Below are 21642 nucleotides of genomic sequence, written 5' to 3'. Positions count from 1 at the left end.
AGTGTGGAAGTGCCTCAAGGTCACTGTTAAAGTGATGAGGGAGGTGTGGACGGGTGAGGAGGTTAAGGAATTCAGGGACTCTTCCTTCAATTACTCTAACCAGAGCAACCCAGCTTCTTTAATCTCTCCTAACAGTGGGCTTCAGAAAAGACTTTGGTGCTTAAAGGAATACCAAAAAATTGAAAAGTTCTAGGCAATTCTGCCTTCTATAGCTTTCTTAAGCACAGATGTCATCAGTCATGTTGGAAATGGTGGAGTATCCAGCCATTTGCTGAGTGCATGAAATGGTCAGACACTATCAACAAGCAAGATTGAATGCAATGTTTAGCATTTTTTTTTTTTTTAAAGATTTTATTTATTTATTTGAAGAGAGAGATCACAAGTAGGCAGAGAGGCAGGCAGAGAGAGAGAGAGAGAGAGAGAAGCAGGCTCCCTGCTGAGCAGAGAGCCCGATGCGGGACTCGATCCCAGGACCCTGAGATCATGACCTGAACTGAAGGCAGCGGCTTAACCCACTGAGCCACCCAGGCGCCCAATGTTTAGCATTTTTTTAAAGAATTTTAAAAATAAGGCTTGTCAGAGTCTTGCTTTTAGACAGTTTGTTTATAAAATAGAAATGTATGGTTTTTGTGTAAAAGATGAATGTGGGAACTGTTTCAGTATGTTTTTAATGCTTTAAAATGTTCTTAATAGCTCACATGAACAGTTGCATGATTGATGTAGCATCTGAATTTTGGCTGACATTTATATGTGCCTCTAATGTGTGGTCTGTTGATCTTAAATAAGAAAAAACACACTTATTTGTCCCCTTTTCAGGCTGTACTTTCTGTGTATTACCTCCTATTGTATCTCAAGAACATAATAATGTAGATAAGATCACAGGTCTGAATTCACACAAATTTAAAGTAAAAATGTATATCCTATAATTTTTAGCAATTTTAATGCTCAGAACAGAACCAGGCGTAATTTTAAAAGATTGTTGGGGAGTATGAATTACTTGGCTATGCTAGTGATAGGTAGCTCCACAATGTTTATAACATTTCTTTTCAATTTTCTCAAAAATATTTGTGATTTTTTTCATACTGTATTTTTTAAAATGGAGAGAGAAGAAAGAAGAATCATGATTTGGACCTCCTTGATAGTGTTATTCTTTGCATTTTACAAAAGATCCAGTTAATATATCTAAACCCAGGCAGAGAGAGTGCCAGAATTAATTCCTTCTGAGTCTAAATCTCTCCACGTGTTGGTTGCCTCTTCACCTTAATAAAGCTGTCCTTACTCTCAGCTATTTGTATTAACATGGAAAATAATGAAAAGAGACTTTTAATTAAGTTATTAACTTCTGGCCCTTTAGAATTTTGTTTAGAATTTTGTTTCAAGGGATCATTGAAGACACAGAAGCTACAGTCTTTTCTCTTTGCAAGTAAAAACTATAAACATTTTATACATTGTTTGTGCTCTTGTACCCTCCCCTGGCCCCAGTGCTTTGAAAGACGGTTCTGTGATTTGGGACAGTGGGTTAAACCTTGGCTCCAAACCATCACCATCAGGGCTTCACTGGCACTGAGAATCTAAAAATTTGGCCATCTTAAAGATTAGGTGATCCTCCCTTCACTCAGACCTCTGCTGATTAAATTCGCTTCTGAAAGTTTGAAACTTCCAAAAGTTTGAAAAGCTGTTTCTAAGAACTAGTGATTCCAGATACTCAGATGTTAGGTTCACAAGGAAGGGGAGCAATCCTTTGTCCATTATGAACTCTTCTACCAGCTGCTCCTGCCTGACTCCCTCTCCCTGAGGTCACACCACTGTAATGCTTCACCCCGCCATATCTGGAATCCATCCACTAAGGGAAGGAGAGACAGAGACCTAGGTGGCCAAGTAGGCCACAAGAGCCGAGTTGGAGGTTCTGGGTGTAGCAGTGTGCCACTGTCTTCAGCACAGCTGGAGCAACAGCAACAGCTAGCTTTTCTCGTCAGCTGACTGGAGGCAGATTCTGTGCTGAACGTTTTACATGCATTCTCACAAGGGCCCTACATTGTAGATACTATCTCCTTCATTTAACAGAGAAGGAAGCTATGAATTAAATAACTTACCTGTGATTATGCCACTAGAAATTGCCAGGAGCGAGAAGATCGTTTCATAACTCCCACTTACTGGTCGCAAACCTCCCTGACTCAGGACTTCAAGTTTATGCTATTGCCTTTCCCTTTTGTGATGCCATCTCTGGCTCAAAAACTTCCCTGCATGTTACCAATCTGCCTTTAAAATAATTTCCAGATGTGTGTGTGTGTGTGCGTGCGCGTGGGTGCGTGCATGACTTACCACAGTAGAGTCCTGATATGCTTCTTCCTGAAATTATAAGAATGTGAGATGGTCCCAGTTTTGAAAACCCCATCAGGAGAGCTCCAACTAATGAGAGAATGTTTGCTACCAACATGGCTTTGATTCTGAAAGTTTAAAAAGCAAGGATTACAAATTCAGCATCAAAACTTGATAAAATTATTTGCTCTCAGAGTATGCTAAGATATTTACTTAAGAGCAGTTATTTTAATTTTGCTGAGAAAGTTAGCTGGGGAATTTTAAACCATAATTGCTAGTTTGACTTATCTGTGGACTAAAGCTTTACCAGTAAGTAATGTTTATAATGAGAAAATCCGAGTTTCATGCACGTGATCTCCACATTTTAATAGAGATGATTCAACTGTACTGATGACTGGTTTGATCTAAGATAACCCTTCTGAAACTTTTTCAAACAGTTAACTAATTAAGTTTTCTACAAGTTGATTGTTTTAAGTGATAATTGCCTGGTGATTGCTACATTCAACACTTTAGTTGCAACCTATGACATCCTCTTTCTTTCTCCTCTTTCTTCCTTCTCTTCTCTTTTCATTTCTCTTATTTTCACCTTCCCTCTTTTTCTCCTCCCTTCCTTCCTTTCCTCGCCTTCCTCCCTCCTTCTCTTTCTTTCTTTCTTAATGACACAGGTTTTTAGCTGATAATGTATAATGTATTATTTGCACATAGCACATATGATGTAAAGAGCTTCCAAAGTTAAATTTCCTTTAATATGAATTGTTTGGAAGTAAATTAAAATATTCCTTTACTTTAAGCCTTATCAAAGAGAGTACTCTTATTTTAGCATTGTGTGTCATATTTCCAGAACCTATAAATTAATGTCAGCCAATGTAAAATATGTAATAAAGCTGACAGTAGCAACAAAAACATCATTTTCAAAATTAATCATGTGAAAATGAACAATATTTGCAGATATCTGATACTTTTATTCCTATTCAATGGGAAAGTGGGGCACAAAAACCTTCTTTAAAATTCAATAGATGAAAGAAAAAATGAAACAAGATGGGATCAGGAGGGAGACAAACCATAAGAGACTCTTAATCTCACAAAACAAACTGAGGGTTGCTGGGGGGTGGTGAGTAGGGATAGAGTGGCGGGTTATGGACATTGGGGAGGGTATGTGCTATGGTGAGTGCCATGAAATGTGTAAGCCTGATGATTCACAGACCTGTACCCCTGGGGCAAATAATACATTATACATTAATAAAAAATAATTTTAAAAGTTTAATATATGTTAATAAAAAAATAACTTTAAAAGTTTAATGATGATGATAAGGCCAATAAAAGAATTTGAATGGACAGGTATAGAAATATTTGTGCCACAGAGAAGTGTAAGGATCTTTTAATATTCTGTGTCAATGTTTCAAACTTAAATAGCAGAGCTTTTTCTAAGCATGTATCTTTAATACCAGATAGATTTTTTTTTTTCTGGAGAGTAAAATTATGTGTCTTATACTACAAAGATTACTCAACAGATATGATAGGCTTAATAATATCCCCTAAGAGTCCACATCCTAATCCTCAGACTCTGGGAATATATTGCCTTATATAATAAAAAGGTTTTTACAGATGTGATCAAATTAATGGTATTGAGGTAAAGAGATTATCTTGGATTATCCATCCAATGATGGACTCACAAGTATTCTTATAAGAGGAGGGCAAAAGAGAAGATAATGTAATGTGAGAAGTATGATTGGAGTAATGTGTATTGCAGACTGAATGAGGTCCACAAGCCAAGCAATATGGTGACCACTGGAAGCTGGAAAAGGGCCAGAAAAAAGGAAACTGGAAATGGGTTCTTCTCAGAAGCTGCAGCAGGAGCCAGCCCTGCTGACACCTTGGCTTCAGCCAAATGAAACTGAATTTGAGCTTCTGACCTCCCAAACGCTTAGGCAATACCTGTTGTTTCAGCCACTGTTTATGGTAACTCATTAGAGCAGTACTAGAAAACCAACATATGGAGAATGTCAACTACTCAAAGGGAGGGGAAACAGTGTTTTAGAGCTGGCCAGTTTCAGAGCTGCAGAGCAGAAAAAGACAGGGCTATTTCTCTGTGAAGTGCCTTTTCTCTACTCAAGGATAGAGAGCAAACAAATTCAATAACTTTAAGAAATTGTTACTAGCTCACTCGTAGTATATATTCTGTTAGGGAGAAAAACTCTTAAAAGAGATAGCCTGAAAGTATATTTGATGCCAGGTTGCTCTAAAGTCCCTCTTCCTTACCAGCTAATGGATGCTGAAGCACTTTGTAAACTAAAGGATTTTAACTTCTGCTCAGACATGAGAAATGGACAAGAATAAATAATCCAAAAATACATGAAATCACTAAATCAGGGAAAAAGAAATACATTTCTAAGTGTATTTCTTCAAATTTTGCTCTAAATACTCCTGTTAGCACAGGGTTTAACACTGTCATCATAATGTCTTCATCATTAGAATCAGCATCAAGGGGCGCCTGGGTGGCTCAGTGGGTTAAAGCCTCTGCTTTCGGCTCAGGTCATGATCCCAGGGTCCTGGGATCGAGCCCCGCGTCGGGCTCTCTGCTCAGCGGGGAGCCTGCTTCCACTTCTCTCTCTGCCTGCCTCTCTGCCTACTTGTGGTCTCTGTCTGTCAAATAAATAAATAAAATCTTTAAAAAAAAAAAAAAGAATCAGCATCAATATCACCATCAGCATTAAAGTAAGGCTACATTCAGTGCCTGCTTACTATGTACCAGGCATTGTGATAAATCCTCTATCTGTGCTCTCATGTAAACTCTCACAATAATCCCATGAGTTAGGTACTATTTTTTTTCCTACATTGTAGATGGTTGGGAAAACATCTTAGAGAACCTAAGTAACTTGCTCATTTTCACACAACTATTAAGTGTCAGAGCCGGGGCTTGATCTGTGTGAAACCAACGATTAATGCTTGATTTTAGTGAGTTCCATTTTTATATAAAAGAAAGTGCATTCAAAAGCAGGCTGTATCTACCTTCCTTTGCTTACAATACTGTGGATTGCACAGACCATTATCTCCTCCACCATATCATAGTAATTAAATTTTAAGTGCACAGCTTCTGGAAAAATTGACCCTGAGAAGCCAAATCTATAAAACAATGGCCACCGACATTTATTGCCTACTACACTATTATAAGGAAATACTTTTTTTTTAAAGGAGCAATGAAAAAATAAGTTTTTATTTCCTTCTTTTTTATTGATAGAACAGTGACCTGGTCAGTAAGAAAAAATCATGTCATTTCTTAGTGAATCTTCCTAGAAAAATAGTCTTATAGGAGAGATTGAACTCTTTTGTCTTAATTTTGATGTTAAAATTATTAATTTTGTGCTTGTTATTCATGGAGAATCATTTTTCTACTGAGACTTGGAAGAAGCCTCACTCTTAGTTTACCATAAGTCATTTGATAAGTGATCATTTGACATTGTTTTGGGGTATCATCATTGTTAATGCTAAATTCCAATACTTGAGAGGGTATGCATCCTGTTTCCATCATGAGGACCTGAATTAAATACTTTAGTACATCACTGGACCTGTCAAAAATCTCATTTCTAAATAAGATGAGAACAAGGGCCCCTTCCTTCCTTCCTTCCTTCCTTCCTTCCATCTGTCTATCTATCTATCTATCTATCTATCCTCATGCCCACCTTGGGACTTGAACTCATGATCCTGAGATCAAGAGTCGCAGATACCACCAATGAGCCAGCCAGGCACCCTTAAATTTTTTCTTCAGGGGTGGGAAGAGGTATAAAACATTAGTAGCTGCTAAAAGAATTGATTGATTCATATTTTAAAATTTAACTTTGCTTAATTTTATTTATTTTAGAAATAATTAGTCTAGAAAATTTTCCAATTACTATGTAAACCAATTTGGTTCAAATTAAAATGATTTAAAATTTTTTGAACAATTAAAGTTGGTTTATGGACATTGTAACTTGCAGATTCTGATTTTTAAGTTTAGCTAAGTACCAGCAAATTGATAAAAATGTGAGAAACTATTATCTTTTATGGTAGAGGAATAATAAGAACAAGAATAATAAGAACAAGAGTAAAACTTGGGTTATTATACTACTCATTTTTAAAAAGATTTTATTTATTTGAGAGAGAGAGAGAGAGTAAGAGAGAGTATGAGAGCTATGTGAAGGGCAGAGGGAGAAGCAAACTCCCCGCCTGAGTAGGGAGCCTGATATGGGCTTGGCTGGATCCTGATCTTGGGTCATGACCTGAGTCAAAGGCAGACGCTTAACTGACTGAGCCTGTCAGGTGCCCCAATGCTACTCATTGTTGAAGAAAACTTCTTATAGTTTTATTATATAAAATCTCTAGTGCAAGAGGAGGAAATTATCAGAATTTTAATGAGAAAGATAAAATTATAATTTAAAGGTATTACACACAAATGATGAATCATGGAACACTATATCAAAAACAAATCATGTACTGATGGTGACTAATGTAACATAACAAAAAAATAAAAGTGAAATCTTGTCTTTTGAAAAAAAAATAAAAGTAGGAATTTTAAAAATTAGATTGTAATCCAGAATTACTAAAATAGTTACTTACATCATTTACATCTTTAGAGGTTTTTGCATTTTCTAAATTTTCCATATTTCCATATTTATTTTTATCATCAGAGGAAGGGATAACTAATAAATAAAAGGTGGCATCAAAACAGAAAATAAATCTAAAACACAAACATGTGATTTTCTCATTTTATTTCCTCTCTCTGTGGAGGGGTAGAATCCCAGTTTAGTATGTCACATGACTAAGTGAATGAAATTTTTTAAAATTTTTTTTTAACGATTTTATTTATTAATTTGACAGAGAGAAATCACAAGTAGATGGAGAGGCAGTCAGAGAGAGAGAGAGATAGGGAAGCAGCTCCCTGCTGAGCAGAGAGCCCGATGCGGGACTTGATCCCAGGACCCTGAGATCATGACCTGAGCTGAAGGCAGCGGCTTAACCCACTGAGCCACCCAGGCGCCCAGTGAATGAAATTTAAGTGTAAAGTAGTTCTAGAGAATTTTTTTTATTGACATTTGATAAAAATTAGAGCAAAGAAGTGGACACACTACTTGCTTCATCTCTGATTAGGGCTTTGAAAAACCAGTAGCAGCAGCTAAAAGCCCATGACAAGTATATTGGGCAATTTGGAGTTGGGGATATTGATTTGACCTTAGGACTTGACTGATCCAAATGCCAAATTCTAATTTGAAAATGAAAAATGATGTCTGAGAAATGGAGTGATTTGGTGAAGCAAACAATGGATTCCTTGGTTAAAAATTTCACTCTTGGCTCTGCCATTGAGTTTCTGAGTTAACCCTTTCTTAATATGTTTTATTTATTTATTTTTTTTTTAGTTTTTTAAAGATCTATTTATTTGAGAAAGAGAGAGAGGGAGCACAAGCAGGGGGAGGGGCAAAAGGAGAGGGAGAGTATCTCCAGCAGACCCCTCATTGAATGCAAAGCCTGATGGGCGGGGGGCGGGGTGGGTGTGCTGGGTCTCAGGACCCTGAGATCATGACCGAGCCAAAATCAAGAGTCAGACACCCAACTGACAGCCATCCAGGCACCCCACTGTGTTTTAAAACTAACAAATTTAGAGAATCCAATCATTTCTGTAGAAATACACACCAAACTCACTTTTGCTATAAATGACTCCATGATTTAAGCAGACTAGGGCAACTGCTTGCTCCATTATTTGTGCTAAAACCTAATTCATAAGGTCATGAATCAAAAAAAAAAAAAAACTCTAAAGCTATTCCACAAAACGGAAGAGGAAACAAAGTCTTAGAAACCCCAAATACTCAAGTTCCCATGTTTATGCTTATTTATGAAATTTGCCTACCTTCCAAGCTGATCTCCTAGCCACCCACCAAAGAATGATGCAATCATTCCACCAACTGCAAAGCTAGACACAGACAAGGACCAGAGCATGGTGATGAGGCTGGTAGATGCTGTAGTCTCTTCCTCTGCCAAAGGTGTTGGTATTGAATCCCCTAGGTATGGGACTGTGGTTATTTCCTTTGTACTGTTGATAGTATAGTTGTTGGTAACTTTTCGGTCATCCAGTGGAATACCCAAAATGTATCCATAATGGGATATTATTACCTAAGGAAATAAAATAAAAATAGTTCCAACATTTCAAATATTCTATACACCTTTTTTTTTTTCCTTTAGCATGTTTGTTAGCTGTTTAAAAGGGTCATCCCGATTATGTGTGTTTTATACACAAAATCATGGACAAATTTACTTATAGTTGACAATATTCTGTAAAACAGAGGTTGCAAATTCCAGTGCCCACAGGAACTAGGCAGGAACAAGTAAGTGAAGGAGAACCTTGATAACTAGAAGACTGAACTACTGTCTCTACTCTTGAGAATATAAAAGAAAGTGGGCAAGATTATAGCACTGGAGAGCATTTGCCCCACCTGAAGAAGGAAGCTGCAAATATGAGACTAGTATCGCATGACCTCTAATTTTCAAAAAAAAAAAAAAAAAAAAGAAGCCAGAAATCTGGGTTTTTATGTAAAATTCTTCCAAGTTTTAAATGCAGGAAGCTATTCAAATTGAAAAGGTACATTTTCACACCACTGTTACCTCTGCACAGCAAGGTTTAAATTGATTTATGTAAATATTCAATAGAAGCATATGGCTATAAGGAAAAAGATTACTAAAGATGAAGCCAAAAATAAAGTTAGTATACCAAATATAAGCATTGGGTACTATATCTTTGCTAGAAATATGCTACAAATTTACCAATAAACTTCCTGCAGCCAGCACAAGTAGGGGAAATCAATCACATATATTGATGAATTTCAAAGTTATAAACAACTCAGTGACCCCTGTGGAGGGATTGATACTGAAGGAGTTTCTTCCTCTGTGTCCTCCCAGATTTCGGTATGTAATAGAATGAACATTTAAAACTAAGTTTCACAGAGCCATAGTTTATCCCATGTTTCAGTAGAGGCAAAGGTCCTATCAAGTATAATTGAGTAAAGTCACAGCCTTTGGGCTTCTTCCCTTGTCCTTCCTCTCAGTGTGCTGATTTGGTCACTATTCAGTGGCACGAGAGGACCTCTGACAAGGACCTGGAATGTAGCTGCTCTAGGCTGCCAGTCATGGGCAAAGCCCTAGGTGGTAAAATCAGCTGAGTGAGGAAAGGGAATTGATATCCTCTTACGATAAAAGAAGTCTGACCAAGACATTTATCTCATTAGCAGACCACTCTACATGGGTAGTATGTACAGAAAAAAGCTATAAAAAATATATCTGGAATGTTCTCAGCTGTTTGTTCTATGCGGTAGAATAAGTATAGGTGATTTGTTCCAAATACTTTCTATAACAGGTATGTGTAGTTTTCACAATCATAAAAAGGTGTGATTTTAAAATAACCCTAAAATAGTGCCACGTGTCATCCCCCTAGCAAACACAAATGAAGCTGAACAACTATTCTTCTAGAATGATGTTTAAGGGGCTTGTTAAACACAGAAAGGGGCTCTAGAAAGGGTTCAAGCCCGATGCTCATGGGGGAATACCTATTTTCAAGTCTGGCTTGACTAATTTTCCTTCTCTTTCCCTGGAGAAGATGATTAAATAAGATGCGAAAAGGTCTTCCAAAAAAGAGGCTCTGCTGATTGTAAATTATGGTGAAGCTGAACCAAATTTCAAGAAGGCTGCTAAATTGGCACATGTTGTCATCACCCAAAAAAAAAAAAAAAAAAAAAGCTGTGACCCCCCAGCATTGTTATCGAACTCTCTCAGCCTTGGAAAGAACACCACACTTGTGATAATATGTGGCATCCAGAGCCTCAGGAGCAACACTTTAAGGTGATAGACTGTGGTCAATACACATTTTCCTTGGAGTCCAACAGTGTAAGTGAAGCAGATGAAATATTCATAGAGGGCACCCAACAAATGCTTTTACCTTCATTTTACACCGCTCTCCCACCCCCACGGCTTCTCTTCTCTCTCCCTCTCTTTCCTCACTAAACACTGTATTGAACACCTCCTTTATCCTAATCATTGTGCTTGGCGCTGGTGACAGGAAGGGGAAGAAGACATCTATCCTGCCCTAAATGACCTGACGGCCTTAGAGCAAAGGGAATGAAGTCTTGGTTCCCCCACTTATAGGCTGTGGGAGCTGAGAAAAATAACATCCTTCTCCTGTTTATTCATTGGGTACCAGAGTAGGGATGCACAAAATAAATGGGACAAAGGACAGAAATTATGCAATATTTTAAAAAACACCCATCCACATAGTTTACCATGGAGAAATCCAAATTTTGTTCGACTTCTTGACTATTACTTAGCAGTTATATATTATTTTACTTTGAACCATCTAGGAGAGACAGAATTAGGGGGAAGGATAGGAACTGTTTTAGTGTTAGGGCTCCTGAAGTCTTTCATCTGGCTTACAATTGGGATAAGGTTTTTGGAGGTTAGACTAGCGAGAACATATGTTAAAGCACCCGATGCACAGTGTGCTGGTGCCCAGTAAAAGTTTGCACATAAAATGAAATATATCCTTTTATTGCCTCTTCCTATTCCCCAGCATTTTTCATTCATGTTTTTACTCATATATGGCTGGGAGCGCTGAATAAAGTCTGCAATAAGCTCTTAAGTTTTTCCAAAACAACATCTGTAGGCACATGGTATCCGGCTGGAGTTTTCTGTGAGCTCAGCAGCAGCAGAGTCAGAGATCAAGAATCGGTCATTGCCCTTTCTTTTTTTGTGTGGGTTATTGAAGAGTCAAGGCCAAGTTATCAGCTTTGAAACCACGCACGTGGTGCCTGACAAACACTGGGACTGTCCTATATTTCCCATGTGGGAAATATATCTCTGTGTATGAGGAACACAGATCCCTCAGTCACTGACAGAAATTGCCAAAAAAGAGATTTGAATTGAACACGTTTCACTTGCCTCTTGAGGTGCATTGATCACACCAATGTCATATCCAAACTGGAAGGAACCCAGTACAGCAGTGAAGACAGTGAAAACCAAGGTCCCGGTGATCTGTGGGGAATGAAACACAGGGCTGGGAAACACAAGGCAATTTCCATTACCTACCGTCCTGTCAGTCTGCAGCTTGGACTTCTGGCAGGCTCCACAGGCTGGTTCTTGCTCCTTGGTACTCATTCACAGTGTGCCCTATGCTCCCAACAGGGGTCATTCATACGGGAATGTGAGAGGCATTCATCAAAGGCCCTACGTAAAGCTGAGAAAAGTTTGGGGCAATTTTTCCTAAGAGAGGAACCAAACATCCTTTTCCTTACACACACACATATATATATAAGATTAAAAATCAGAACTGAAGACTAGAATCGCCACTGACCAAAGGAAACCACTGTGATAAAACCAGCCAATTTATATCATTTGGAGAGATAAAAAAAGATACCAGTAACAAAGATCTAGGTGTCCTGGGCATTGCTATGGTACAAAAACACCTCAACTCTCATACAAGAGGCATCAGCCAGGCTTTATCATGACCACATCAATATCCTGGTGAGGATAATTTTTAAGATTTGCAGCTAGTTGAACCTAGAGTTATGGATTGAAGGATGTTATATTCTCTCCAACTTCATGTAGCTACAAAACTCAGTGTAGAAAGGGATGGAACATTCATTCCCTTCAACTCATAATTACATGTCTAGCCATCTTATAGAAATCATATCATCCACATGGAATCTCATATCAGGATATTTGATGCAGCAGTGCCTGTGTGTGTGTGTGTGTGTGTGTGTGTGTGTGTGAGAGAGAGAGAGAGAGAGAGAGAGAGAGAGAAAGAAATAGCAAAAATTTTAGAAAGAACCAAAATGTCATTCAATGGAAAATGCCCAGATAGATTCAAATACAACATGATACATACAACATGTTATGTTGCAGCTAAAAAGAGCAATGCAATCATTTTGTACTGACTTATTAAGTGACAAAGGAAGTTGTGTAATCTTATTACATTTTTAAAAAGGCTTAAACCTGAGTATTCTTTGATTTGTGCATGTTGCATGTAAGTCAGAATATTTTCTTGAAAAAATAACAAAAAGATGACCATTGAGGAGGAATGTGAGACTAAAGAATGGGGATAAATGGGTATTTTTTCTTTTATTTATACGGTCAGACATTTTATAAAGAAATGATTTCCTGCATAATTACATAATTTAAATTTAAATAAATAACATGGGATATTGTAGAAACTTCATTGACCAAATGAATGAGTCATACCAACATGAATTCTAGTTCTCACTCTGATGTTTAGGAGTATGTGACCCATACCACTTTTCCTATAGGATCTTCAGTTTTTCTCTAAGTAGAGGGGAATGATTGTAAATCCCTACTCCAGCATGAAGAGTAGGGTAGGTTATTAACCAAGTCCCCTCATTCCCTACTAAAGCTAGAGATCATAAATTTCACATCATCAATAAATCACAGAACCAGCCTGAGACCCTTGAAATTACGGAATCTAGGGGTTCTAAAACCAGACCCTCTTTAGAGAGCTCGTTACAGGTGTAGCTTCCTGGGATTCACCCCAGACCTATGACTGGATTGGAAACTCTGTGGTGAGAATTGGGAATCTGTAGGTTTGTTCTATCTTTTTCCACTAATTCAGAATTAATTTCACGACTGTAGGCTTTTCTTCCCAGCACCTTTCTTCCTGAAAGGACTTAAAACTTTCTCCAAAGATATGATATTATATTATCCTAAAAGAAGCATATATATCATATATCCATATATATCCCAAAAGAAGCATATATATATCATATATTATACATTATATATTGAGATATGTCATTATGCATATACATAATAAAATAATCACAAATAAATTCAAAGTATATTAACTATAAAATGTACCTGCATGTACACACACACACACACACACACAATATGCTACATGGTATGGGATTACCAGAGATTTTGAATTATCCTTTAATGTGTAACTAGATATCTAATACCTAGGGCCTCAGGTAACCAAAGCTAAAATGTGTTCCATTTACTTGGTGGTTTCTTCTCAAGTCCTTTTTCCCCTTGAGCTGTTTCCAAGGACAGGCAATCTTATCCTTTCATTTTATTTGTAGGAAGTAACCATTAGCAGCAGTGAGGGGACCAGGAAACACTTGGTAAGACTTCTACCGACTTCTCTGTTAGTCTCCATCACTACAGTCTAGACAATCTGATATTAGGTGCAATGCAAATACAACTTCAAGGCGTAATACTGGATATTTCTGCCTACTGTTTGGCTATTCATTGCTCTATGTGATCATCTCTTTTAACTATCAGTTTTCTCTTGCAGCTATAACATATGACACAAGTTTGTTATCTCACAGTTCTTGTAGATGAGAAGTCTGATACAAGTCTCACCACACTAAAATTGAGATGTTGGCAGCTGTGTTCCTTTCTGGAGGCTGTTGGGGAAAATTTGCGTTGATGGTACAATTCTGTTTCTCATGGCTGGAGGACCAGGATCTATGTTTTTGTGCTGGCTGTAAAGTGAGGGCCGTTCCCAGCTTCAGAGGCCACCACATTCCTTGAATAGTGGTACCCTTTCTTCATCTTCATAGCCAGAAATGGGCCACTCCGTTCCTCATATTGTGTCTTGCTCATCCTGACTACAGCCGGAAAAGTTCTTTTTGAAGAATTTATGGTATTAGATTTGGCCTATCTGGGTAATCCAGGTTAATCTTCCCATCTCAAGGTCCATAATCTTAAAGACATTTGCAAAGTCCCTTTTGCCTTTTAAAGTAACATATTTACACATATGAAGACCAGGTAATGGACACTTCTCACGGCAGCATCATCAGTGTCCCTATTTTATAGATAACTAAACTAGATTTTGGTCTCACAGCCAATAACTTGTACAATTAATGATTTAGATCCAGGAGATATGCTTTTAACTAATTGGTTATTTTGCATTTCTCAATGGTCAGAAATAGACATTCAAAAGTCAAGCACATCTAAAAATCTAGGATCATAATCTTTCTAAATAAAAAAAATCTAAGAGAGCACATATTCACAGAATTTGCCAAGTGTAATGTTAAAACCAAATCACCAACACCCACCAGTTTCAAGTGCATTTTGCCACTACCCACCACACAAATCCCTTGTTCCTCATCTACCCACAGAAAACATTGGTGATGTTTCTGTACAAAAATATAAAAAGGAAAAATCTACTCAACAGCTCATCCGTAGCTCAGTTGAAGAAGATCATCATGGCCTTCCCACTTCCAAGTCATGATATACTTACCCGGTTTCATCCCTGCATCTCCTTTTCTTCCTGTAGCAGAATGTCCAAGCACTTGGTGTCTTAGTGACTGCCCTTCCCACTCCATCCCTTGGCTTCTGTTCTCTGCTGGCTCTCTCCTCCTGCCCCCACCAGACAATCATATAGTTCCTTCTTATTGTAACAATCCAACTAGTCACCATGCCAATGGTGAGCAGGGGTGCTATGGAAATGGAAGTTAGGGGTGAAGGTGGTGGCCATAGCAGAGTTGGTTCCCCCATAAGCTTCAATGGCCCTTCCCGGCCACTCCAGATACACACACTAAGTCACAACAGTGTTAGCTGCTCCTACATTACTTTGATAAAAATGAAATTTAATTTTCAAAGACTGAAGTTCTTTGGAGCTCCTTTCTCATTACTTTCTAATCAACTTGTTCTAAGTCATTACTGAAGAAATTCTGGGGCTGCCCCTAAGACCAATTTCTCATATATAGGAATAATGAAAAAAAGGAACTATGAAGGAAATAGAGGTTTTTTTTTTAATTTTTTATTTTTTATAAACATATATTTTTATCCCCAGGGGTACAGGTCTGTGAATCACCAGGTTTACACACTTCACAGCACTCACCCAAGCACATACCCTCCCCAATGTCCATAATCCCACCCCCTTCTCCCAAACCCCCTCCCCCCAGCAACCCTCAGTTTGTTTTGTGAGATTAAGAGTCACTTATGTTATCAATTTTAAGAAGGCTACCTGAATTCTGAACTGAAGTGATAATCCCAATATAGAAGTCTCTGAAACTTTGTATCTTTCCTTCTTCCCTCTCTCCTTCCTCCTTCCATCCTTCCTTCCTGTCTTCCTTCCTCCCTCTCTCCCTCTCTTTCTCTCTTTCTGTTTTATTTCAGGTTTAATTTCCCTCTCTGAACCTTATCTTAAACTGGCTCTTTGCTTTCCATCTTTTCTTTTTCTGTTATGAAGTAAAAGAGATAACATTTATAGTCAATCTTCTATGTGTCTTGGTACTAGGCTTGGACAGAAAAGTTTTGTTTCTAAGAGGAGAAATTTCTGAAGACTGCTAAGTCTGAATGAACCCATCAGTTCTGCTCATTAATCTAATGTCTAAGAAGTTAACTCAAGGTTATGTACATAGGAGCTGATGAAAGCAGTGAGAACTTAAGATCTTACTTTGTCCAGGCTCTGGGTTCTAAATGGTTTGGCTTGTTCTTTCAACAGCTCTATAAGTAGTAGTTACTATTATCACGTTACATATGGAAAAATCAGTACACAAAGGGTAAGGAACTTGTCCAAAGCCACAAACCTAACAAAGTGGCTGAAGATCTTCAAGCTTTGTCTCTCACCTCTTCATAGGCTACAAGATAGCAAGACTGCCTTTGCTTAGAGCTTAACAATTTTAAGTTAGAGAAACTAGATTCCACATCTAATGAAAGATATGCCGCAGGATAAATGTGGGAGTACACAGATTGGGCAAGTGGGTTGTTACTGCATGGGATTATAGTAAAGATTAAATAAGATACACGGTGTGGTCTTCCTATAATGAAAGGGCTAATAAACAATTGCATCTTTAATCACATTAGCATATCATTTATCTCTCTTGTCAACCAACTACCTGTCAGCCTCACCAAAAATCTTCACAACAATACTACAAAGTAAAAGAAATTATCCCCATTTTGCAGGTGAGGAAACCAGGGCTTATAGAAGATGGAGTGATATGCTTAATACCATACAGCTAGTAAGTAACAGATATTCTAGCGTTCGAACCCAGAGCCGGGGTTCTTAAAACTCCCATTTCTAATAATAATAAAAAAAAAAAACATATTTTCAGGATCTACAGACTAACTAAGTAGGGAGGAGAAGCTGATGTCTCTCCTTTAAACTCCATAGCTCCAAATGCCAACCTAAAGGTGATCTTGCACCCAACTTTGGGAGAATCCAGGGGCCTCTTAAGCCATAGAATTTTCATGCTGAAAGGAACCTTAGAGAACAGAGAATTCTAGTCTAATTTCTTCATTTTTCACTTGAAGAAGCTGAATTCAGATCCTTTGTCTGAGTTACACCGTGCATTATTCAGTGTGAGAACTCGGGTCACTTAACCCTCAGTGCATGCTTACCCCACTTCTTTCAAAGTCTGGGCAGATTTACAAAGCTAAAACATCGTGCTTTACATCAATTCTCATTATTTCTGGCTTCCATTGTTAGGCAGGTCCTTGATTCTCAAAAAAAAGTCCTACAACAATTTCTAAAGGGAATTTAGTGGTAGTTCAAAATGAAGCTTGAGCATTCACAGTGTATCAGACACTGTGGTAAGCACATTACCTTCCCTTTTGCAATATCTTATATACTTTAGTTATTTGAACACTACCTTAATGATTTTCATCAAATCTACATACTATCTGTATAGTTACTAACTTAATATTTGTCTTTGTATCATCTTTAAAATGCTAACTACATTAGCTTTATCCTGGGCTATAATAGAAAATCTTGAAGTCCTAGTTATTTTTAAAATACATCATGTAAATACTTAACTATTAACATTAAAATGTTTGTCAGCTGTGTCTCTCAAATATTAGCTCATTTTTATATTCCCAGACTATAAAGAACTATTAGACTCCCTGCATTGCTTATCTTATATCCTCTTATTATCTCCCCATATGTTCTTATTTTGTCACAATATAGAAAACCCAAGCTCAGTTAAATAAACTTTGGTCTCACAATAGTTAAGTAGCACCAGCATACTCAAAATCCAAACCTGGCAAAGCACAAAGTCTGTGCTCCTAGCCTTGTCACTTACTCACATGAAATGCTCGGCAGAGTAAGTTACAACAGGTCAGAACTTCAGATATCCTACTCCTAACAGGGCCACAGATTTACCTACTCGTGTGATTGTATGAAGGGGTGGGCGTGTTTGGTTAGGGAAAACTTACAAGGGAACAACAGCACTATGACCTTTCATTTTTAAGTTTTTTATTTTGGAAAGTATCATATCTGCAGAGTAGCTGAAAAAGTAGGGCAATGAACACTTCATAACCTGTGTTCAGGAATGGTTAACATTTACATCTGGTTAACGTTCACTGTGTATGTGTGGGTATGTATGTTGTGTGGTTGGAATAATTTGAAAATCAGTTGCAGATATTAGTGTCACTTCATTCCTAAATACTTGAGCACGTACTCACTAAGAATGAAGACATTCTCCCACATAATTGCAATACCATCATCACATCCAAGAATGTAATAGCTATACTAATATTATCTAATGTAACAGCCCATTTAAAAAATTTCCCAACAGTCCCCATATTGTCCCTTACACTGTTTTCTTCTTTCCAAGATCTGAGATCACTTTTTGCACTTGGTTGTTAGTTCTTAGTCTCCTTTTATTTAGAATAGTCCTTCTATCTCTTATTTTTCATTCATTGTCATTTAAAAAATTTCAGACCGATTTTCATGATTAGATTCTGGTTAATCTACCCTTTTTTTGCACATTTCTTCAGTAATATGGTTATGCAGATTTTTCTTCAGAGAAAGTTACACAGACTGTTCAGAAAAACAGAGTAAATATCCTTAAAATTCTGAATAGATATATAAAATCCTGAATATGATATATATTTTAGCAGCTGAATGAACTATCAGTTGGCCAAGAGAAGTAGCTTCAAGCTATGGTCGCTATACCCAACATCCCCCAAATCCTCCCTATGGTCACCATTGAACAAATCCCCCTGTTCATTTCCTCAGGCCAATTTAAAATGAACATAATGCTGCTTTACCTTATCTTCTGTCATTTTATCGGTTGAGAGTCCTCCTCTTAATCCCAGTCCTGGGGTGAGTGTGGCCCATGCAACTGGCCAGCACCTGTCTTTCTCCAGCTTTCTACTAGTTATACATTAGAGGAGGAGGAGCAAGGCAAGGAAGCAGGCTGGCCATTACCTTTAAAGTCCAAATCTAATTTCAGCAGAGGCTGAATGTTGAGGAGAATCTAATCAATAAATGTTTTGCCTTAGTGACTTGTGGCTTCAGTGCTTGTGCACCAGCAAAAGAAAATGGGAGCAGGTCCCTCAAGTGTAAGTCACAACCCAGAGACGGTCACACTTTAACACATGTTGAATATGGCAGCAACCAGGGACAGGTGAAAAAAGAAAATCTTTGTGGCCTTTTGTAGAAGATGAGATGCTGGTTGGCATTTCATGTTGTGGGGGTGACAAAGACGAGGGACATGGGAGAAGCGCTGCACTCTGGTCTGCAGAGAACGAGTACTGTGGTGTTTATGCTTTAGAGCTGGGCTGCATGGCCAGAGGCCATTGTAGGCTTGAGTGGTTTCCCCAGGTGAGCTTTGGAGAGCCATGAACTTGGGTTTGAATCTCGAAATTTTGCTGGTGGTATTACCTTAAGCAATTGGCTCCCAGTGACTTTTCTGTGCCTTAGTTTTTTTCACTGAATAAAATGAAAATAACAGAACACTTCGTTTTGCTATATGGGTTAAATATGATAGGAAAGTGGTTAGCTTAGTGCATAAGAAGTGCCCAGCAAAATGTTGGTTGTTATTGTTTTTGCTATTATTATTATTGGTTTAGTGTATGTTGAGAGGTGCTTCTTGGAGTGTAAAGTTCTCAAATGTATCTGCTCATTTGGCTTAAGTCTGTGCCCTTCTTCTTCTTCTTCTTCTTCTTCTTTTTTTTTTTTTAAGATTTATTTATTTTTTAAGAGAGAGCAAGCGAGAGAGAGCCTGAGCTGGGGGGAGGGCAGAGAGCAAGGGATTAGCAGACTTTCCACTGAGCAGGGAGCCCGATGTGGGGATGTGGAAGTGGATCCCAGGATTCTGGGATCATGACCTGAGCCAAAGGCAGAGGCTTAACTACTGAGCCACCCCGGGCACCCCAAGTCTGTACCCTTCTGTGTCTCCTCTATCATGTTCAGTCCCTGTGGGAGCCCAGACAGTATCAAAATTTGTTGAGCTTGAACTGTGTTTGGTGACTGTTATCACTGGTTGCCCTGAGGCTTTGGTGGAACCAGTTCCCAGCAGAGGAGATACATAACAGACAGCCCCCCAAACCAGGGATGTTACAAAGAAGCAGACAGTGACAAAAAGTGAAGAGGTTTTTTGTTTTTGTTTTTATGACAAAGTGAAGAGGTGACGGAGACTCTGATTTCATGTGTCTTTTATTTCCCCATGGCCTTTTTATTTCTGTTACCTCCGTGGAGCAACCCAGCTGAGTAAATAATTCAGCTCAAACCACAAACTTGAGCCCAGCACAGTCCCAGGCTGTGAGATGCATGAGATAAATAAGACACTTAGGAGTTCATAATGTATAAGAACAGACAAACGGAATCACAAACACTCAATAGAGGGTTGTGGGCTTTTTTTTTTTTTTTTCTCAGTAGAAAAACACTAATGAACACTATTAGTGATAGTTAATCTTTACTGAGGTGTTGCTTGTTGCCAAGTGCTGCTCTCAGCATTTTACATGGATTAACTCGTTCATCAACATCCATTGTAGAGCTAAGCTTTGGGGAGCAAAGTTAGCCCAGTTAGCCCACACTGGCATTCGTGCACAGCCAGCGCCTGGCTCTCGGCGCCAGTTTCGGCGGGTGATGCGCGAGCCCCTTTTCAGGAGCGTCCGCAATAAGGAGAGGATTTCTTAGCAATCCTTTTCCAGTGACGGAAAATCCCAGCCCTGGGAGGACTGCCATCCACTGACACTGCAAGAAAGAGTCTTTGGGCGGCTGTGAAAAATGAGTTACCTTCTGATTTGTGCCAACCTTGTTTTTTGAATCTTCCTTTTGAGAGACAGAATTGGGCTTGAATGCGGCGTGGGATCCGGTGAGCCTTTAACTTCTCGCTCCGGGTGGGGGCTGCACGTGCGTGCAGGGAGCTGTCCGCCTCCTCTCTGGGAGAGCGCTGTCGCCGACCCCGACGGACGCAGGCCCTTGAGTCCCCAAACCAGCTTCCTCTGGTTTAGCCAGCCCTCCCCCGTTCCGCTCCTGCCCGCGAATGAGTAATCTCTGCACCCTGAAGGAAGGGACCGGCTTAAGTTGTCTCGGGGTGGGGGTGGACGGAGTCCGCTGCGGTGATTGCATCCGTGGATTTGAGCCCTGGGGAGCACTGCAATTTCATTTCGGCCTCTCGGGAGACTTGGCCGTGCGCCCGGAGGAGCTGCGGGTCCGATTGCTCGGAGGCATCTTCGTGTTTCCCTGGCTGTGATTAAGTCAGGTTTTTGTGTTTTGCTTTGGGGCTGGGGGCCGCTCAGAGAGGTGCTTCCATGCCCAGAATCCCCAGGAGATCTGGGCTGGGTGGGGTGAAACCGGTTCTGTGTGGTGGTTCTTGAGGCTTCACACCGTAAACTCGTTAGGTCTGATTTTGATTATATCTTGATTAATTTAATCTTCCTAATACATAGCAATAGCTCTAGATGGTGAGAGTTTCCAAGTATAGAAAAGGGCCCCTTCTTTTTTCATTCTTCTTTTCTGTAACACCAGACGTAAGCTTATTTCTTTTATAAAAGGGAAGAAAGAAACCCAGCGATCCCAGCGTGCTCTCTCGTTGGGGCAGGTAATGCAAAGGCATTTTGGGGAAACCAAATCAAGTAAGTTCAAACTAGGCCAAGGAGCAGCGCAAGGGAGGACTGGAAACTCCTTGTCCCCGAGGAAGTCCAGTGTGTTTTCAGATTTCTGCGTGAGATTTGCCCTCCTAGCTCGCCTCTTCTCACCCTCTCTAGGTACTCTCTCCTCCAAGCCGCCAGCCTCTGTCCTGACTTCACTACTGGCCTCCATAGCCCCATTCCTATCCTACAGCCCCTTTTGACAGAACAGCCAACAATGATTTTAAAAAATTAAACCAGACCATAACCCCTTTTCCTTCAAAGTATCCAGAGGATTCCCAGTTACCCTCAGAAGGAAACTCACATTATTTACTGTTGCGGGAGAGGCAGATTTGGTGTAACATTCATTCCTTGATGCTGAGACCTCTGTCCCGCTCCTCTCCTCCTCTGCTGGGCTACCCTGGCCTCAGACTTGTTTAATATGTTCCAGGCCCAGCACCTTTGTACCCCATGGGCCTCTGCCTAGAT

General features: G+C 39.2%; 1 protein-coding gene and 1 long non-coding RNA gene across 2 annotated transcripts in view; one reads left to right on the top strand and one right to left on the bottom strand.

Annotated features, from left to right (window-relative positions):
- SLC2A2 (solute carrier family 2 member 2) overlaps nucleotides 1-18456 on the bottom strand; it is a 32898-nt gene extending 14442 nt beyond the window's left edge. Inside the window, exons 1-4 of the mRNA XM_059163485.1 lie at nucleotides 18346-18456; nucleotides 11272-11364; nucleotides 8198-8460; nucleotides 2323-2447 (exon numbers count right to left, since the gene is read on the bottom strand). Of these exons, the coding sequence (XP_059019468.1) occupies nucleotides 2323-2447; nucleotides 8198-8460; nucleotides 11272-11364; nucleotides 18346-18360 (496 nt within the window). The 5' untranslated portion in view covers nucleotides 18361-18456. The remainder of the gene's footprint in view (nucleotides 1-2322; nucleotides 2448-8197; nucleotides 8461-11271; nucleotides 11365-18345) is intronic.
- Nucleotides 1-21642, top strand: part of LOC131824870 (uncharacterized) — a 106214-nt gene that overhangs the window by 56903 nt on the left and 27669 nt on the right. The window lies entirely within an intron of this gene.

The sequence above is a fragment of the Mustela lutreola genome, chromosome 2, assembly GCF_030435805.1.
Source record: "Mustela lutreola isolate mMusLut2 chromosome 2, mMusLut2.pri, whole genome shotgun sequence".
Taxonomy (NCBI): Eukaryota; Metazoa; Chordata; class Mammalia; order Carnivora; family Mustelidae; genus Mustela; species Mustela lutreola.
Note: the sequence above shows the minus strand (reverse complement) of the source record. Positions and strands in the feature narration are given on the sequence as shown.